We start from the raw sequence: 21,605 nt of genomic DNA, 5'->3' as shown, positions 1-21,605 counted from the left end.
ATAGTTTTTAAGCTAACAGGTGATTATTCTTAACCACAGAAGGGTAAGTATAAGTGGAGTCTCTTCCTTTTATAAGAGTTATTTTATTCAGGTTAGTCATAAAACAATGAACATAATCAAAGATCCAAGAATCTAGGTAAAAATTAACATGTAAATAGGTTGTATGTATATTCTAATATGGTTGCAAAATCTGGCCTCATTGATGTAAATACGTAACGCTGGAAGAAGACCTAGAATGGGGATGTTAAAACACGGCAATATGATGCCACTTTGCCCTCTGCATCCAGATGTTTGCTAAATGAGCATGCACTGGGACTCTGAATCCTCAACACAGCACTCAAGACACTTATAGTAAAACCTATGTGCTGTCTCTATAACAGTTTTCCCAAAAGCGGACTGTGTGCATCCCAGGAGAGGGACAAGATAGTCTATCGAGATGAGGAAGGGTACATGTTTTTAAACAGACACATTATTACTAGAATAGAGTGTGTACTCAAAGTTCTACTATTGATAGATGTGTTTGGATCAGAGGCGTAGAGAAGAGAACTAATTCTGTTAGTGTGAGTCTTTTTTGTAATTCACTTGAAATGGTTTGTATTCAACTTCAAAATATAGGTGGCACTTCTCAAAGGGAAGGTTATAAGAAACACAGAAGATTGTTGACGTGAAAAAAGGTGTCCCACACCAGCCCATCTGAACCTACCATATTCTGCTCACAACCTCATCTTTTACATCACCCAACCGTCACCCTGTTGCTGACCTGAATAAACAGTCATCTTACTCACATCTCCTAAAATGAGACAGGGACACACTCACTGTTTCTGAAGTAAATGCTGGTGTTGCTGTTGCTGCTGCTGCCTGTATGTTTCAATCGTGTGCTGAGGAAGGTACTGCATGAGTTCCAGGGATTCTTTGATCTTCAGCAGCATTTCGTAAGTCTCACGGCCCCTCACCTATGTCAAAGAGCAGAAGAAAAGTGAAGAAAAAATGAAGAGCTGTAGAACTATCAGAAGTACAGGCAATGCTCATTATTCGTGGATTCTGCATGGACGAATTCGCCTACTTGTTAACATTTATTTGTAACAGGAAAAACAACACTGGCAGGCTTTGCAGTCATTCACAGACATGCGTAGAGTGATGAAAAGCTGATTCAACCATTGTGCAAGTTCCCAGCTGAGGGGGAAGAAAGTGATGCTCCGCCTTTTTGTTTCAGCTCTCATGCTAGAAACAGGTGTCCTTCTCATGGTCTAGTCAGGGCCACATTTTTCACTTTTTGTGGGTGATTTTTCCGTTTAAAATAGTTCCCCAGGGCAGCTGCCATGCTATCTCATGTTCCTAAGTGCAAGAAGGCTGTGATGTGCCTTATGGAGAAAATATGTGTTAGATAAGCTTAGATCAGCCATGAGTTATAGTGCTATGGGCAGTGAGTTCAATGCTAATGAATCAACAGCATATATTAAATAAGAAACACACATGAAACAAGGTAATGCATTGATCAGTTACTACAAACATGACCAGAGGCTCACAGGAACCTAATCCTGTATTTCCTCTAGGAGCAATGATTCAGTATTTGCGAGTACAGTGTTCACAGTGACTTTATAAAGCATAAGTACCACAAATAACTAGAACTAACTGTAATTACCTCTAGAAGAACACAAGTTTTCAGTGGAGGTAAAATGTGCTTCCTTCTTTAAGAGAGTCTCTTAAAAGCTTTAAAAAGTCTGAGCAGCTATTTACAATAGCCAGGACATGGAAGCAACCTAAGTGTCCACTGACAGATGAATAAAGAAGATGTGGCCCATATATACAATGGAATATCACTCAGCCATAAAAAGAAATGAAATTGAGTTCTTTGTAGTGAGGTAGATGGACCTAGGGTCTGTCATACAGAGTGACATAAGTCAGAAAGAGAAAAACAAATACCATATGCTAACACATATATATGGAATCTTAAAAAAAAAAAAAAAGGTTCTGAAGAACCTAGGGGCAGGACAGGAATAAAGACACAGACGTAGAGAATGGACTTGAGGACATGGGGAGGGGGAAGGGTAAGCTGGGACAAAGTGAGAGAGTGGCATGGACATATATACACTACCAAACGTAAGGTAGATAGCTAGTGGGAAGCAGCCGCATAGCACAGGGATATCAGCTCAGTGCTTTGTGACCACCTAGAGGGGTGGGATAGGGAGGATGGGAGGGAGACACAAGAAGGAAGAGATATGGGAACATATGTATATGTATAACTGATCCACTTTGTTATAAAGCAGAAACTAACACACCATTGTAAAGCAATTAGATTCCAATAAAAATGTTAAAAAAAAAAAAAAGTAATCCCAGTCAACAAACAAACAAAAATGTCTGAGCAGGACCAGGACTAGAGACAGGCAAGTGGAGAACAAAGGGCACTTGCCTGACCCCGAGAGTGAGTGTCTGTTTACCCTGTGCACCCTAGCACATCACCTGTCTCCTCCCTGAGCATGAGAGGCAGAGTTTGTCAGAATTCAGAAATGGAAAGATATTCTCTACCTTTTGTTGGGTTAACTCCTACTAATCCCAGCTCTGGGATCATGCTCTTTGAGAAGCTTTTCCTGACCTCAGTCTTTTAGGCTGATTCTTCCATCCTTCCTATGTGCTCCCACAGTGTCATGTCTAGCTTCGCTGAAGCACTGATTTCATTGCATTATGCCTATTTGTCTCCTCACTAGAAGGCAAGATCTTGGAAGGTAAGAATTGTACCCTACCGATCTCTAAGTGCTCAGGGTCTCGCATTACTGCCACTCAACAAAATACCAACCAAATTCATGGTAAATTAAGAGGTTTTTTTTTTTCTTTATACATTTCAGTTTGGCTAATTCTTCACTAGAAATAAGATGTAACAGAATACAGGGTATCTCCTCCATGAGTACAAACTGAAATTTCATGAGAAAAACAGCTCTTCCAGTGGTTTCTGTCTCATCAGCTGAAAACATACTAGGTCTTTTGGAATATCTAGTGTAGCAGGAAAATGTTTAACTTAGAGTTCACATGTCAGTTTCCATATGTAGCCTGAGAAACAAGACACTGAGAATCTTAGCTAACTCACTGTCTAATTATTCTGCCAGCAAGCAGTCTAATTCCCTTACCCGACCTTCAGGGCCCGAAGAAGGAAGGGCAGCAAGCACAGCACACCCAAACCTGTGGCTTAGTGTTAATCCCAGTCAGATCTCCTGGCCTAGCCTGTCTGTGTCGCAAGTCACTGTAGATGGCATCAAGAGATATACTGGTTACCCAAACTCTGCTGCCACTCTAGACAGCAAAGACCTAAGGTAATAAGAATTCGATGAACTACAACCACGGCCTAAAAAGGGGCACCTTGGTGACCTTGAGAGGGCTTATATTCCTTGTAGGAATGAAAAACGCTCCTACACAATAACTGGGCCAAGTCTCTGGCCATTCCCATATAACTGAAGAGTCTGCCTGACTTGGCTTTCTGCCCTAAATTGGTATGACCATGCTGTCTAAAATCATCTTATCCCTCTTAAATAATGAAGTACAAATTAATCTTAAATATTGGCATAAGAAAAATTTTATTAGGAAGGTAGCTTTGACTGGGTGAGCCGCAAGTAGAAGAGCCCACACTGTTAATATGTTCCAGAACTGTAGAGGGAAGGAGTAATTTCCTAATTTTGTAAAAAATAAATTCTCTGTTTTATCTCACTAGTCTCCATGACCCTCTTCTCATTGTCACAGATAATCGAAAGATGACCTCAGAGTAAAACTCATTCAAAGAAGGTGAAAATGAAGCGATCATGAATACCCAAGGGAGACTCACTGGTAAGTATAGCAGTTCATCATCTGGGGATCTTCGTTTCTTGATGGATGTCATCTGGATGCCATGTGTATTTTGACGAAAAGCTGGTGGAGGAAAAATGCAAGTTTCATCCTGGGAACATTTCTGAAGCAATAAATACATTTATTACACAGACAGTAGCATGAGCAACACTTATGAGATTAGAATTTCTAGTTCTAAGCAGCCAGTAATTGGTGATGATTGCTTTTACCTTAGGTGTAAACCTAGCAATAATGAAGCGGGGAGGAGGGAAGGTGAGGGAAAACAAATGAAAGAAAACCCCGGGGGAGGTCGGGGAGGCTGGGAAATGGCCTCTGGCTTAAGTAGTGCTGCAGGAATCCTTGTGTCTTCCTGGCATGGGTCTGTGAACAGCTGTTCAGGAAAGGAAGATACATTGGTTTTGTGTTTTATTTTTCAGGTCATTTATCTTCCAAGGAGGCAAATGCATGCTATAGAGGTTGTCTTGCCAGTGCATTCAGCCTTGTGAGTTTACCCTTCCGATGTCAGTATGTACATCGCATAACTTTTGATAAGCAGTCTCTCTTTCCAGGACCTCAGTTTTCTCTTTGGTAAAATGAGTGAATTAATCTCATAAATCCCTAAGGTTTCCACAATGTAGAAACTACACCCAGGATCCAGGGTATAGAAAGGATTCTCCTACCAGAGTTCAAATAATCGTTCTTACTGAAAATTACTGATTTGTTGGTAACTGAGGTGCTCAGGGAAGTGTATGGAGCTAGGCCAACAGACAGACCCAAGAGGAAAATAAGGGTGGAGATATAATTATGGATATTATATGTACTATTGATATGGTATATATAATATAAATCCCATACATATGATTTTTTGAGGAATAATTAGGGAGAAAAAGAGACTAACTGGAAAAGCAAATCACACTGAACAGCCAGAAGTTAATGGAGGTCAGTTGTTATAACACTGTTGTCCTGTAAAATGCGACAAAAATTTTTATTTCTTCTGCAGAATAATCAGTAAAAAGACTAAAACCTTTTTCATGATACAATTCATAGTGTGATGTTCTTTACAATACTTGCTGTAGTGATATCAGGCTTATGCAAGACACCTTCTACAATTATGTGTCACGCTTTAGTAGCTCGTGTGGATCAATGGTTTTCAAATGCTTGTTACCTGAAGAACCTCTGTTACCTGAAGGCCTCTGGGGACGTGTACCTCATGGGCAAGAGGTGGTGTGAGTGGAGCATGAAACCACAGCCCACCCCGACTCCTGCTTCTTCAGCTACAGCAGCTCTGCTTTGCATTTTGCATTCTTTGAAATATTTCTTTAATAAAAGCTTTTACTGCTTAAAGACACCAGTTGGGAAACAACTGACCTAAATCATTAGCCTCACTATAAATGATGTAACTAAAGCCCCAAGTGGGTCCTACACATCAAGATTCAACGAAACCCAGATCTGCATATTTCCCAGACTGTGCTTTATAAAATGTGTTCTTAAATCTCACTATTCCCCCAGACTCATGAGGAAGGCAGGTGGCATTTTCAACCCTCATGCTCAATAATAGAAAAGTAAATGGATACCAATAGGCTAAGATACTGCTTCTCAAACTTTAATTGGCAACAGAATCACCTGCAGGTCTTACACAACATAGGTTCCTGGATCTCACACCCAGAATTTCTGATTCAGCAAGTCTGGGAACTAAGAATTTGCATTTCTACCCAGTTTCCAGGTGATGCTGACGTTACTGGTTTGGCAGTCATATCTGGAGCGTTGCTGACTAAGAAATCCTCACCGTGATGATTTGCTTTTGAAAAGCTATAGTGTACACCTGGAGTCCATTTCAGCGAGAGCTGCTCCCATCAGCTCTGGGGCCCTGGGTCATACTTGCCTCTAAAGCCCTTAGGTCTTATTCTGCAGCTTCTCAAAGCTCACTCCCCAGCCCCCCTCTCTGGAGAAGACTGAACCCTACCCCATTTGGCCACTACAGCTACTTACGGCGCTTCGTACCATCACCGTTCTTTGTGCTGTCCGAGACTTGCTGCTTTCTGATACTGTCTTCATCTGCCTTCCTATCTCTCCCTGGGCAAGCACAGATCCGGGCCTCAAAACAGCGGCGGCCCAGGACTTGCCCACTAGGAATTAGAGAAGAGGAGAAGAAAGGGTTAAATTAAAAGAATTTGAAAAGACCCCTGCTGGCCATCACCAGTGCACCACCACTACCAGCTCCCTTATGGCTGCTTTGAGGATGGGCCCCAAAGCATCTGGCAGAACACAAAAGTGCTTACACGCCATGAGCAATATTAGTAAATAGCATCCATTTGTTCTGCAAAGAACCTCCAAGCCATTAGCTGAACAGCTGTATTTAGCTACATATTTTGAAGGAAACTTGAGTTAAGCCAGTGGATGTCTCCAGATAAAATCCCCACAGGCAGCTCAGACTTATTCAAAGAAACTGTTAAATGCCTTTAGGGGCCACATGAAAACAAACACTGTCTAATCAGAAACTATTCCAGTCAAATGTCAAGAATTCAGGTATGAAGCGACTTGAACACCTTCCCAATTCTTTTTTTTCTCTTCTACCTTTACCCACCCCGTTCTGTCTCCACTTTCTTAGATCTTTTATGTAAGTGTTTGTAGCAAGGATTTAAAGCACAAAGGACAAAATCAACGGTAGCTCTCTGCTGCACATGCAAAAGTAATGATAAAGCAAACACAATTTCACTTTGCCCTCTGCCCAGAGTTTCTATAGAATAACAATTCTGCAAATGTCACTTACTCTCTGGTTTCCAGAGTAACGATGATTAAAATTGGACGGCGGTTCATCCCTCCAACACAACTGCTGTTACACATGAAATTGTACAAGACTGTCGTGAATTCAGTGCCAACCTTAACACGGAGAGGGGGAAAAAACAGTCGGTGTTAACCATGGTTTGAACTGACGTTCTTTCTTCTCAGCTCTTCCTTCTTAGTTCTCACTTATTTAAACAACTCCACTTCTGAGGAAGCGATATGCTTTCTTCTACAAAGGCAAACTGTAAAATCCACAGTAGCTTCTTCTTTGCCTTGGATCTTGGGATGCTTAAAGCTAATATCTGTAACATTGGACCCTACCCAAGATGAGATAGGCTTTTAAAAAATAACCATCTTTGACCCTACATATTCATTTGCAAGCTGATCATATCACCTAATTCAAATAGGGTTCATCACATATACGAAAAGAGAGAGATGAAAAAATTACTAACTATAGCAGTAATGCTCCAGGGATATTTCCCCGAGGTGGATAAAAAACAGTACAACATATATGTGAATGTACACTTCTATAAAGTACACTCTGGAGCTTCAAAGGTCCTCAGAATTAAATCATCTAGTCCAGAAAATGAATTTATGGGTGAGGCAATCTGAAGCCCAGAGATGGAGAGTTATAAGCTAAAGGTCCACAGAGTGAGTCAGCAAACGAAGAGTCTCTGTTCTCACTACCCCAGTGTTCTTTCTGCCACACCACTCTGCTTTTCTAACCTGCGAACCTGTACATTCAAACTTCAGCTAAGAGTTCCATCTTAGGGTCTCCCATTTTCAGGCCAGTGTAAAAATACTTGTATCCAGTACTCGTGTACATCCACTACTAGCTGAATTGCCAGTTAAGATCTCTGGATAATAATGCCACGTATAAACTCAACTGTAGATTCAATTATTGTCTGCCTTTAAGATGGGAACATGGGCACAGAGCCACATTACCAAGTACAAATTTAGCACAAATTTAGGAGTTTTGAAGGGGGATAGAGAAGTGGCCTGTGGAGAAGAGGGAGAGAAGAAACACAAAAAGGTTAGTTGTTTTATAACAAGGACTAAAACAGAAATTGATGCTTGAAACACCCCCTATCACCAAAACTAATAATCTCAAGTTTGCCCAACCCTTATCTGTTTACCTGAGGTGGTTCATAAGGTACAAGCACACTCTGCCTTCCTGTGATGGGGTCTTCTACGTACTGGGCATGGCTGTTCCCTTCTACTCGAATCAAGTGACTAGGAGGGGCGATCTGTCCTGCAGAATGGAGAAAGAAAAAAAATTCTTAGTTCTTCACTCTCAAAACAAAGAAAACAAAATGAAACTGTATGGACAGAACGTTGGTGGCCAAAGAAATGGCTTGTGTAATGGAGGCAATATACATCCTTGAAAAGAGGAATCGATCCTGTTGCCAGAGATCTAACACATGAAAGTATCGCCACCCAGATAGCCACAGAAAGGACAGGAACGTTCATCTGTATTTAAGGGAACAGTCCCATGTTTCTGGTGCTCAAGGTAAACAATTCAAGTGGTAGAGAACTCTATGACTACATCTCTGACCTGATCCATACAGGTGATTTTTCTAGCTTCTCCGGAAAATGGAAGAAAAAGGAGCAAAGTTAATTTAAAAAATATATTAGCTTGAGAGAAAATACTGCCCCCAAATTGACCATTAAAAACACTCAATAGGAAGCTATGGATGGAAAGGATATAACTTTCACTTTGCCTATTCTTCTTTTCATCATGAAGTCTCCATCTTACTTTGGTCATAAAGATGGGAAACTTACTGTTTTTATTGCGCTGCAAGAGCCCCAGGTTAGAGGGTAAGAAATGGCAAGCAAATTTTAAAAGAGCATAGGCAAAGTTTCACAAAATGTGATACCTGGTGGAACTCGAAAAGAAAGAAGCTGCTCTAAGAGTTAATGACGTGAATGACGTAATGACGTTAATGACGTTTTTAACCTTTGGCTGCACGTTCTCATTCTACAAATCGGATATTCAATACAAGTAAAAAGCTAAGTGTATCAAGATGCTCTCTGCTCTCTGAAGCATCATCTTTCATGGCAAAAACTAAAAACAACTATTATGTCAACCAGTGAGAAAAAAAATAAGAAATGGTTATGTCACCTTGAGGGATGGAGGGCAATTATGGAAACCTATAATGAAGCCTAGGGAATAACCTTTATAGCATATTGTTAAGTGAAAAGCAAGATGCAAAGGTATGGATAATGAGATCATATAAACAAGGACTAGAAATTAATGTGTAAAAAATAGTTGTATTAAGCTGGGAGGATTTTAACTTTCTCTTTTTAAATGTCTATTTTCTTTCTCCATTACTTTTTTCTCTAGCATCTATTATGTTCTCTACATATACACACTCTGGCTACCTACCAATCTTTCTATTTTTCATATAATTTCTATAAAAAGTATCCTAACTCCCAACCCTCCCACACCCTCATCACGCTTTGATGAATCTTTTTGCTTTCTTCTGTCCTTCTTTTCTATTTTTGTCTTCTTGACTTAGCCTGCCTTCAAAGAACTTTAGAACAGCAGATGTAAGGGGACCCTTGGAAATAATGACCTCTTCTGTAAAACTGTTACTGGATCTGAGGCTCAGAGGCTGGGGCCTAACTTACCTATGGATACAGCACTTAAAGGTCGCCCCAAGATACCTGCTCTTTGACTCCCAGTCCTTCACTTTACTGTTTCCCGTCCCCAGCTTACGTTCTAGATCTTCTGTTAACTCTTCTTATCCATTATTTGTCTTCATTTCTTTTTCTTAGTTCTTACTTCCTTCTTCTATTTTTTTTTTAATATTTCTCATCTTTTATGCTCCTATCTCTTCCCCTTCTAGACCCTAATTGGTCTGGCCTTGACAATCACCCTGGGAGAGGCACTGAAGCCCCTAGCCAGGGCCCAACAGATCAGGGGCCACATGTTCTCCTTAAACCCTCCCATTAAAAAAAAAAAAAAAAAAGAAGAAGGAAGGAAGCAGTAGTAGGGAGTAGAGAGGCAAGTCCAGGTCACTGAGCAATTACCAATATTAAAATAAACAGTTCAGTCATTGTAAAAGCCTGAAATTTACTCATCATTATTCTCAGACAGTCTTGTCAGCCAGAAAGGTAGCCTGAGCTGCCATCAGCCAGCAGAGGTTGGAACCAGGTAAGTGGGCACCAAACAAAAGTCTCCACAGGAGCTCCATTTCAAGGAACTTAGTTGAACGGCCACAGATCCCCATTCTCCTTACCCTCGTTGAATTCACGGCTCAGCTCATGGTTGGGGCACCTTTTCACCACTTCAGTGACATGCTCGGCCTTCTTGTAGACAGGCATGGCACGGATGACGGCGCCCTGAGGGGGTGGGGTCATCACCTTGATTTGGATGGGGCATGTCTTCGCAATCTGGCAGTACAGTTTCTTCAGTTCAGTGGAATACTGCTTAGAGATGAGCCAATGGTGGAGGAAAGAAAAGAAACAATAGGAGACACTGTTCAAAATACCTGTTCAAAATCAGAACAAGGAACATGCATCTACTTTCTGTAAACACATACCTTTATAGCTGCCTGTATGAAACCGAGCAGGACCCTGTGGGGCTCCTGGGTAGAGAAGCCTTTCCAGGTCCCCCATTCCTTGTTTGTAGGGAACAGACTCTAGCCTCCATGACCCTCCCTGAGCCCCAAAGGGAAGTTTCAAACATTTGCTAATCAGGGAAGGGAGAGGATGCAGAGACAAATGAGGAACAGCCAAAAAACAATAGTGCAGCCTTGGGGCAGGTCCTGGCTCTGCCTCAAGGGATCCACAGAACAATATCTTTGAGCTCCTTACAGAACCAAAACCCCCAACAAATGGAGTTAGCATTCTTCATTCCAGAGAAGACCACCTGAGGCCAGATTAAAGCAACCAGAAAAACTCATCAGACTACCTGAGACCAGATTAAAGGAGTGCAGCCTCTGCACACACCCTAATCTTATCAACTCTGCCCTTGAACCATCACTATAAAACTCCTCACCAAATCCTCCAGGGTTGGGTCACACAGTTATTGAGGGCAGGAGCCCACTCTGCCCCCCTTTGCCTGGCAAAGCAATAAAGTTATTCTCTTCTACTTCACCCAAAACTCTATCTCTGAGATTAGATTCGGCACTGGTGTACAGAAGCTGAGCTTTCGGCATCACGTTCACCGTTGGCTACTATATGCATGACATCTAGCAATCTTATTCGAGGGGATTACATTCATTGATCAAATTAATCATTTCTTTCCACTTTAAATAAAATCCTATGTCTACAAACTATTTCACATTTTATCAAAACACATTTATGTCATTATTTCCTGTTATCTTCTCTTTAGGATGAAGAAAGAGATTCTCAGAAATATTTCAATGATTAACAATATGAACAGCTTTACAGAGTACCAGAAACTAAATGGAAAAACAATATTCTCATGTACTGAGTATTATTAAACAGACTATAATTAATCCCCCCCTTATAATACTCATAGGAATTAGGGTTTATGGAAAAAAATGTTTTAAGATAGAATATCTGGCAGATAGCGAAGACATTTTACCTGAGGTCAACCAACTAGAAAACTGCAAAGGAAAATTTCCCGCAAATGGCTGCACTTATCTTCTAAGGTCATAGCCTAAAAGAATGAGGGATCTGGAAGGGGCCACTTGGTCATACGCTCTCATGAAAAAAGGACTGCTCTACTACAACACAGCAAAAAGATTATCTTTTCACTCACAAGTGACTGAAATTTTTCCTCCCCACACTACCTTCTGTAGGGAGAGGAAGTTCAGTGGTTGGTTGACTGTAAAATCAGAAAATAGGGTGGAGAAAGCATGACACCTTGAAGAAAAAGTTCCATCCTTGATGTTTCCTCTTCCCACCTCTGAAACCGTATAGAAAGTCTACATTCTAATCCTTACACCATCTTAAACCTTATCACCCCTGTTCTCTGGGTCAATGCCTCATCACTGCATTCCTCCTCATTCTGATGTTGAGTGAAACCACCCAGGCAGTGGAATTGCTGGCCAAAAGCAGGGTACCTAGTAACACTTACCCAAACAAAGGTAAACAGACACACACAGGTTACAATCCTAAATTGGCAGCAACATCCTTCCAGGGAAAAGACACTGGGGAGCAGGAGCCAGAGTGGCAAAGGGATTCATTATTGCTATGTTCCAACCCAACTCTGAATAGAGGCAAATGTCCCATGGAAAAACACCTTTAAAAGGGCTTCCCTGGTGGCGCAGTGGTTGAGAGTCCGCCTGCCGATGCAGGGGACACAGGTTCGCGTCCCGGTCGGGGAGGATCCCACATGCCGCGGAGCGGCTGGGCCCGTGAGCCATGGCCACTGAGCCTGCGCGTCCGGCGCCTGTGCTCCACAACGGGAGAGGCCACAACAGTGAGAGGCCCGCGTACCGCAAAAAAAAAAAAAAAAAAAAAAAAAATTGCTTTACCTCTTCCTTTTGAAATATAATATTTATTTAAATAATCTTTCTTTTTCTCCCAAGCATTTCATTATATGAAATTTTCAGTTAAAAATTTCCTAATACTAGACGTGTATTACATAATTGTTTCTCCATGCCCACAGGTCAAGGATTAAACACAGCAAAAGGGTTTTATATAGCGTGAAGAAATAGGAAGCATGCCATAAATCAACCACAGAAAAAAAATTCTACTTGGGAAACACTGAATGAAATCTAGGTGGATATTTTTCCTCTAGTGTTTTTAACCAATGACTTTACAAATAAAGACAACGTCTTAAAGCATGTTATGAACTCATTTTTATTGAGAACTCTCAGAAAATAAGCATATCTGTTTGTGTTTTAACTAAACTAGGAGATGTATAATCTAAACATGAGTTTCATAAAATGCACCTCAGGAAAGATGATTGCAAAAAAAGTTTGTCAGTTAACACCTAAAGGCAAATAAGGCACCCATCCAAGCATGTAAAGATTGCAAGAAAAGAAGGATAAGTAGGACAGTTAAGAAAAACGTTCTGTTTCAATAGCTGATATACTGTAAATCACACTTGACAGACTAAAACGTAAAAGTACTAAGAACAATCTTAGGCATCATCAGGTTAAATCTTCACTCATCCTTAAGAGGTGGGAGGGGGAATCTAATTTCTGTGTTTCAGTAATGATATTCAATAATAACTTCACCATTTTCTGAGCTCTGGAGTAAGAAATTTAATCTTCACAGAAGCCTAATAGGAAGGTACTACGGATCTACAATCTCTTATCTGAAACCCCTGGGGCCAGATGTTTCAGAATCCAGAATTGTTTAGATTTTAGAAAGGGAGTAGAGTTCATATAGCGTATGTTATAAACACCTCCAGGAGGATTTAGTGGGCCACCCTATAATCAAATCTTAATATTTCTTCAGAATCCATGAAGATTCACACGAAGTAGGAAATGACCATAAACTCTCAATGTTCAGGCCAGGTTTCACCACCACCTGAGTTTGCCACGAACTTATGAAATTAAAACAAAACCAAAGCAACTTTTGTTTTTCAGAGTTCTTTGAATTTCAGATAACAGATAATGGATCAGTATTATTATCCCCATTTTATAGATAAGAAGAAGGCAGAGGACTTGCCTGAGGTCACAGAGAAGATCTGGTTAACCACCAGTATACAGGAATCACCCATAGTCCTGGAACAGCAGTTCCTCATCTCTCATTCTCCTGGCTCTGCAGTGCACATTTCTGTACTTTTACTTTTTTTCTAGTTCTCAAACGTGTGGCTATTCGCCGAATCAACCTAAGAGGTATACAATCTTCTCTAACATTAAAATGGAGCTCAGAAATGATCTACTTACCATCAATAATTCCTCTTTATTTATTTCTCAGTATAATAATGTTTGCTCATTTCAGTGCAGGGAGAAGTAGCAAGTGATAGAAAGGAAACAATCCTGGACTAGGAGGAAGCCGACCTAGAGCCTAGGACCAGTTGTCTGTCAGTAATTCTATTACGGCTCTGGGGAATTCATGAAAGAAGTCCTGCTCTTTCGCATGGTGTATGAAGGCCCTTTGTGTTCTGGCTTCATCTTTCTCTCATTCCCTCCCCCCACCCCCCAAACACACGCACTTCCCACTCCCATGTTCTACCCATGCAAACCTCATCATGCCTCAAACGCACCATACATTCATCACCCACAATTCAAACATATTTTCCTTCTGTTCTCCACACCGTGCCAGGAAAATTTAGATATTACTCTTAAGCTAGGGCTGCATCTGGGGCTGTAAACCATATTTTCCAATTTTAGTGATGAGGGTTTACTACTGACTAAATCTAAATGTCTGACCAGGGCCAGGATATGTTCCAGTTGTTGCTTCCAGTTAAACTTCCAGAACTGCTGTTCAGTAATCAGAGGGGCTGAAGTGGTCTGGCATGGTTCCTTCTTGACAAAGCCAAGTTTCTGCTACTCTATTTCCTTCATTATTTGCAAATTGGTTCTGTGATGACATTTAATATTTTTCCAGTACTAAATTCAGTCTCCCTGGCCTACAGTGTATTCATAATTCCTTCGACTTGCCCACTTCCCCCACCAAATAGTCACTATCATCTTCACCAATTTTCCATGCTTCTACAAGATCACTAAAAACGGGAATCTAATTTACGCCAAGATTTTAAAATACCCTGGTGATTCAAGTCAGCAGAGACTACAAATTGGAATACATCTGGATTCTTTTAATGTCTCTCTTCCTCTCTGGGGCTTTGAAAATTGACCTCTAAAATGCTCCCAAACATTGACCTGAGATTCTGTAAATCTAAAGACCAATTTCTTCTTTGGGGTATGTATGCTTTGTTTTCCTTTAATCAGCTTTGAAGTGTAATTTACTATAAAATACACCAATTTTTAAGCGTACATGTTGGTGACTTTTGACACGTGTATGCTCTAATGTAACCACTATCATGAGTAAGATACACACTATTTCCATCCCCTCCCCAGCCTTCCCTGAGTCCCCACCCCTCATCAAAATTATCTTTTTCCCCTTTGCAGTTCATCTTCACCCCAACCCATTCTCAGGCAATCTGTACCTGCTTTCTCTTGTTACACTTTTGCCTTTCTAAATTTTTATAGAAATGGAATAATACTGTCCATTATGTGCCTGGATTCTCTCACTTAGCATAACGCTTCTGAGATTCACCGATGTTTTTGCATGTATCAGCATTCTATTTTATTATTGAATGGAATTCTATTATTTATCAAGTCACCAATTATTTCCAGCTTTTATTTACTATGAATAAAACTACAGTTGGTTTCCATATCTGGGGGTTCCACATCCACAGATTCAACCAAGCATGGATTGAAAATATATGGAGGAAAATTTTTCCACAAAGTTCAAGAAAGCAAAACTTGGATTTGCCATGCCAGCAACTATCTACATAGCATTCACATTGTATTAAGCATTATAAGAAATCTAGAGATGATTTAAAGTGTAAAAGAGGATGTATGTGGGTTAAATGTAAATGTTATACCATTTTATATAAGGGACTTGAGCATCTGTGGATTTTGGTATTCACTGGGGGTCCTGGAACCAATCTCCCATGGATATGGAGGGACAACTGCATTATGAATATTTATATACAAATCTTAGGACATATGTTTACATTATTTTGGATAAGTACTGCAAGCGTGATTGCTGATTAAGTGTATGCTTAACTTCATAAGAAACTTCCCAACTGTTTTACAAAGAAGTTGTGCCATTTTACATCACCACCAGCAGCGTATGAGGGCTTCATATCCTTGCCAGCACTTGGTATTGTCAATTTCAATGCCATCCTAGCAGGTATGTAGTGGTCCTCACTGTGGTTTAAATTAGCATCTCCCTGATGTTTAATGATCTTGAGTATCTTTTCATATACATATATACTTTGTTTATATTTAATATAATGAAAAGTTTAAAATATAAATATATTTATATTCACTTTATATTATTTTTATATACTTATTTGCTATTCTTTTCTGAAGTGTGTTCAAATCTTTTATACTTTTTAAATTTTCATTTTTTAATTGGGTTGCTTGTGTTCATAATTTGAGTGAAAAGAGTTCTTTATGTATTCTGGATACAAGTCCTTTATGTAATATAAGTTAAAAAATTATATATTTTCTCCCAGGCTATAGATTGCCTCTTTTACCCCACCTCTGTGCTTTTCCAAAACAGTTAATTTTAAGAAATTATCACTATTTTGCTTTTAAGGCACATGCATTTTGTGTCCTAAGGAATTCTGGTCTAATTCAATGTTAGAAGGATTTTCTATGTTTTCCTGTAGAAGTTTTATAATCTTAGCTCCTGCATTTAGTCCTATATCTACTTTCAGTCTCCTCTTTCTCTCCCTTCTCTTCCTCTTTCTCTTCTTCTTTTTAATGGATATTCAATTGTTCCAGCACAGTTTGTTGAAAAGATTATATTTTCCTCCTATTGAATACCCTTGGCAACTTTTGTGAAAATTAATTGACCGTATGTGTTCAGGTCTTTATCTGAACACTGCCTTCTTTTCTATTGATCTATTCATACAACAGTATCACATTGTCTGGATTACTCTAACTTTATAGCAAGTCTTAAAATCAGGTAATCTAATTCTTCCAATTTTGTTCTTCTCTTCCAAAATTGTTTTAGCTATTCTAGGTCCTTTGAATTTCCATATAATATTTACAAGAAATATGTCAATTCCCACAAAAATGCCTGGTAGAATTTTGGATGAGACTGTGTTGAATATATAGGTCATCTTGAAGACAATTAATATCTTAGCAATATTGTATCTTCTAATCCATGAACATGGTATATATTTCCATTTAATTAGAACATGTTTACTTTCTCTCAGGAATATTTTATAGTCTTCATTGTGCAAATCTTGCACAAATTTGTTAGATTACTTTTTTAATACTTTTTTTTTTTTTTTTTTTTGCGGTATGCGGCCCTCTCACTGCTGTGGCCTCTCCTGTCGTGGAGCACAGGCTCCGGACGCGCAGGCTCAGTGGCCATGGCTCACGGCACGCGGGATCCTCCCGGACTGGGGCACAAACCCGCGTCCCCTGCACCGGCAGGCGGACTCTCAACCACTGCGCCACCAGGGAAGCCCTCTTTAATACTTTTTAATTGTAAATAATACTTTAAAATTTTACATTTCTAATTGTATTTTTCTAGTACATAAAATATAATTGATTTTTGTATATTGACCATATATCCTGTCAATATACAAAATCTTTCTAAACTTATTAGTTCTAGTAGTTTTTTGTAGGTACAATTTTCTACATAGATGATGATGTCAACTGCAAGTAAAGCCAGTTTCATTTCTTCTTTTCTAACATGCATGACTTTTAATTTTTTATTCTTGTCTAACTACATTAATTGAACTATCATTCAATTTGCTATTGTTTTGTTTTTCTTCTTTAAATTGGTATCTTAGATCATTGATTTTAGACTTTCATATTTTCCTAATATAAGCATTTAATTCTACAAAGTTCACTTTAAGCACTCCTTTAGCTATATCTACAACATTCTGATGTATCTAATTTTTAACATTGAGGAACACATGAAGCATTTCTTTTTGGGGGGTTGGGTTCTATTATACTTCGTATCCAATGTAATAAGGGACTATACAACATTCTTGAGAGAAATAATTCTTTCTCTAGGTTTTTGGTTTGTTTCATGGATTCCACTTCTAGTTTGAACTTATTTCCCCTTTGCACATTTTCTTACCATTCTAAACAGATTTTTTTTCATTGTTCTTCCAAGGTTATATTTATCTCTAGCTAGGTTTTTCCTACTGACAGGTATCAAATCAAGAACCCAACTGATTTTATACCTGAAAAAAGAATCTACTATAACTTAAGAATTTCTTTGGTGATCCAAGTCCACTGCATTGAATTTCCAGCAGCTTTTTGGGTGGATATTAAACATTCCAAACTTTATGTTTGAAATTATAAAGTTTCTCTCCCTGTAGTGCTGTTGCTATTAGAAGCAGTTATGGAGATTAAAAACTTATCCAACTTCTTTTTTTTTTAATAAATATGTCTGTTTTCATAGTTATAACAGCATGTATACATAAAAAAATTATGGAAAAAAGAAAATATATGACATATTCCCCCTACCCAGAGATACATACCCCTAACATTTTAGACTTTTTCCTATACGTGCGCGCGCACACACACACACACACACACACACACGCACACATATACACAAACTGGGGCATATCATAAAAAGTTTGGTATCTTTTTTTATTTAACATATCATGAGCCTGTTCTAGTTTTAAAATATAATTTTATGTGGTTATGTTTATAGTATTAAAAAGGGATATACTATGATTTATTTAAGCATGTTTTCTTTTATAGTATAAATTACTCCATTGTAAAAATATTAAAAATAACACTGAAGAGCTGAAGAGCACATTTTAGTATATAAATCTTTAGTACATAAATTAATTTTAACTGAATCTCTTGAAACTGGATAATTGAGTCAATGTATATTTTAGCATTGTAGAAGTCTGAGGTCAATTTGAATTTTTTTCCTTTAAATTAAGCAAGCTGCTTATTTCTCCCTAGATATTTTCAGGATTTTGTTTCCTTCTTTATTCTGTTTTTGTTTTTGTTTTAAGTGAGAATGTTTCTAAATATATCCTTTTTTTTCTCAAAATAACTTGGAAATTGGTGAGCTCTTTCAACTTACATGCTTGAACTCAAATCAGTAAATTTCTTAGTTTTTCCTTTTTTTTACTTGTGTTTTTGTTCCTTCTGCTCTTATTAGTTTCTAGAAACATATAAGTCTTACTCTGGATATCCCTCTCTATCCACCATACATTTTATATACTCAAACACTAATTGTTGACATCTTTTTATTTTATTTGCATTCTGGGAAAGTTTCTCAAATTTGTTTTCTCTACCATAAGTATGGCTTTCTAGAGTTAATTCTGTTCTATTCTACTACAAAGAATTGAAATTCTTCTATTGCATTTCAATTGAACTTGCTTATCTCATCTATCTCCCTTTTTACCTTATCCAGTCATCTTTTCATCAGAACTTGCTACTCTAGGTTTATTATTTTCTTCTCCAACTTTACAGTGCTTATGTTTTATTACTTTGTACTGAAGCAACATTTTAAACCTTTTTTTTTTTCAGTTTTTTCGATGCTTTTGCTTTCTTTGGTTCATTAAAATCATGTTCCCTTATGCTTATTTTTTTTTAAATACAGGCCCTTAATTTGCTTTTGTAGTTTTCCATGAATATAGCAAGCTATAGCAAGAGCTAGTATGGGCATCCTTTGACATTTTTCAATTCAGTTCCATACTTTTTAGGTAATAAATTTGCTACAGGAGACTGTCAATAGCTTGAGTGTCTAATTTAGTTAGGCATTTTTCTGGAATTCATAATATTTTAGTGGAAAATAAAATGTTGACTACCTTAGAATCTGCTAAGCAGTTGCCATTGCAAACTAGAAATCAAATCTATTTATCTACCCCTTTGCACATCATTCAATAACTATGGAACAAACATTTACTTGAGCACATACTATATGATGCCAGGTACTCTATTCTGTACTAGGAACAGACAGAAATAAGACTTAAAAACCCTCAAATGGAGAAACTTATGTATCCTCACTGTGTAGGATAGTCTTTAAAATGTAAAATAAATTGGAAGAAAAAATTACTCAGTCCTTACCCTCAAGTTGCTCACAGTTTAGAAGTAGAGTGAAATACAAACAATGCTATAGGTATGTAAAGTGTTATGGAATTACAGAGGATAGAGCAATTAACTACTAATTAATAAATTTGATATTTATTGAGAAAGTACTATATTCAAGAGTCTGTTTTAGGTTTGGAAATTCAGAAGTGAACAAAAGCAAAGGCTCTAAAGGTGCTCACATTCTAGAATAAACAAGTGAATACTATGTCAGATAGTGGATAAAGAAAATCAGAGTAAATTTAAAGGCAGTAGAGAGTCAAGAGCCAGGAGTTAGAGACCATTATATGAGGAAGACATTATTTTATCTAGAGTTGTCAGAGAAGAATACTTTGGTAAGTTGATATTTAAAGAAAGATCTGAAGGAAGCATTGGAGTGAGCCATTCATACTCCTAGGGAAATTATGTTCCAATTACTGAAGACAGCAAGTGCTAAGGTTCTGGGGTGGGTATGTCTGTCATGAAGGCCAGTGTCACTGGAGAGCAGTGAACAAAGGATACAGTGATAGGGGATATGATCAGAATTTAGAGAGAAGTTGGGGCCCAGACCATGCAAGGTTTTTGGCCAGAGTAAGGACTTCAGTTTTCCTTGATGTGAGAGAGGAAGCCACTGGAGAGGTTTGAGAAGGTGACATGATCTGGTTTGCATTTTAATAAGATTCTGGCTGTTATGTGAAGAATAAACTCTGTTGACCAAAGATGGAAGTAGAGAGACCAGCAAGGAAGCTACCGCAAATAATCCAAGTGAAAAATATGAGAGTGGCTTAGACCAGCAGGGGAGCTGGTGAAGAGCATCTGGTTTCCAGATATATTTTAACCAGATTCACTGATGAATTGGTTGGAATAAGAGAGAAAGAGAAAAGTAAATATATTCCACTAAAGCAGAGAAGAAAGGTTTTATAGAGGTAGTGATATTTAAACTAGGCCTTAAAAAAGACAAGTTATTCACCAACTAGACGGTACACCAAAAAACAGGAGGAAGGAAGAGTCAAGAGGCAGAGGGCAGGCTCTCTATGAAGAAAGAACATCATGAGTACAAGCAAAGAGATGTTAATATGGTTGAAATAGAGATGTGCTGGGGGAAGAAGGAGGAGAGGCAGAGCAGAAAGCAATGAGGCTAAGCGAAGAAGGCAGCTACCAGATTCAGAGGAGACTTGGATGTCACAAGAAACAGGTGGACTCTACCAGCAGGCAAAGGAGAGTCACTGACGATTGCAAAGCAGGGGAAAGACCTAATCAGTGTCTATGTAGTAAGTAAAACAAAGCTGATAGGAGCAAGACTGAGGCAAAGTAGGGAGAAGGGAGACTTATTAGGACCCATTCAGACAAGAAATGAGGGGAGCCTAAACTAGAGCAGTACAAATGAAGAAAAAGGTGAAGAGATGGAAGAAATGTTTTGGAATTACTAAAACTCAGTCTTCTAGCTTTCATCGTGAAAGATACACATGGAAGTACCGAAACAGGCCAAGAACTATTATTCATTAGAACCAAAGTGCTTGCAAAAATAATATGTCATTTTCTTATCTCTTTTCTAAAGTCAAAGTAGAATGAATGAGAGTTAGTTTTAACACAGGGCTCCCGACATTCAGGAGCAAAATGAGACAGGACTTAGTCATTGGACTCATCAACAGATAGAGAAAAGAAAAAATGATTTGTTCTAATTCCGGACAAGGAAAATAAAATACCATGAGGTAACACTGGAATTAACAGGCCAATTTTGTTGTAGAAGAGGAAAGGGCTTAATTCTTAAAGCCAAAAGCTTTGGAAAAGGACTCTTATCCAAAACCAATAATGGGAAGCAATATTTACTGGACTAGGGGTCAAAAGACAAGATTTAAACTCTGCCTCTTCAATTTATTCCCTGAGTCTTTATGCAGTTACTTCACCTCTCACAAACATAAAATAGAAAAAAATTATAATATGCAATATACATCTCTTAGAGTGGAGGAAAAAAATCACAGATATGAGAAGCCTTAGTCAATGGCAAAGACCAACATAAAAGGCATGTATGCATTATGATTATTACTGAAGCCTCCTATTTCTAAGATCGTCCACAGAAAGTGCTTAGTGTAGCTTAAGTAATCTTGGGAACACTGTGGAAACATGATTATTTCAACCTTTCAGGAACTGGTTGTTGCCAGATAATAAAAGTCTGCTAAAGTTTGAAGATTAACCATTTGCAATGAATCACACAGTTCATATTTATCTGCTAGTAATCACTGGGTTCTAAACTGGATTCAAGTTACTAGATTCATTTGTGTAAGAAACTAATGGATTTTGTTGATCTGCTTCCACACATTTGTAAAATATGCATGCATATATCCATAA

At 38.5% G+C, this 21,605-nt stretch overlaps 1 protein-coding gene across 3 annotated transcripts in view; it reads right to left on the bottom strand.

Annotated features, from left to right (window-relative positions):
- TP63 (tumor protein p63) overlaps positions 1-21,605 on the bottom strand; it is a 267,957-nt gene that overhangs the window by 70,746 nt on the left and 175,606 nt on the right. For all 3 annotated transcript variants that reach the window (XM_060150266.1, XM_060150268.1, XM_060150267.1), the window contains 6 exons: positions 9,837-10,023; positions 7,731-7,846; positions 6,581-6,690; positions 5,800-5,936; positions 3,812-3,894; positions 817-953 (listed from right to left, as the gene is read on the bottom strand). In XM_060150266.1, the coding sequence (XP_060006249.1) occupies positions 817-953; positions 3,812-3,894; positions 5,800-5,936; positions 6,581-6,690; positions 7,731-7,846; positions 9,837-10,023 (770 nt within the window). The remainder of the gene's footprint in view (positions 1-816; positions 954-3,811; positions 3,895-5,799; positions 5,937-6,580; positions 6,691-7,730; positions 7,847-9,836; positions 10,024-21,605) is intronic.

The sequence above is a fragment of the Lagenorhynchus albirostris genome, chromosome 5, assembly GCF_949774975.1.
Source record: "Lagenorhynchus albirostris chromosome 5, mLagAlb1.1, whole genome shotgun sequence".
Taxonomy (NCBI): domain Eukaryota; kingdom Metazoa; phylum Chordata; class Mammalia; order Artiodactyla; family Delphinidae; genus Lagenorhynchus; species Lagenorhynchus albirostris.
This window is presented reverse-complemented; position numbering and strand designations above follow the sequence as displayed.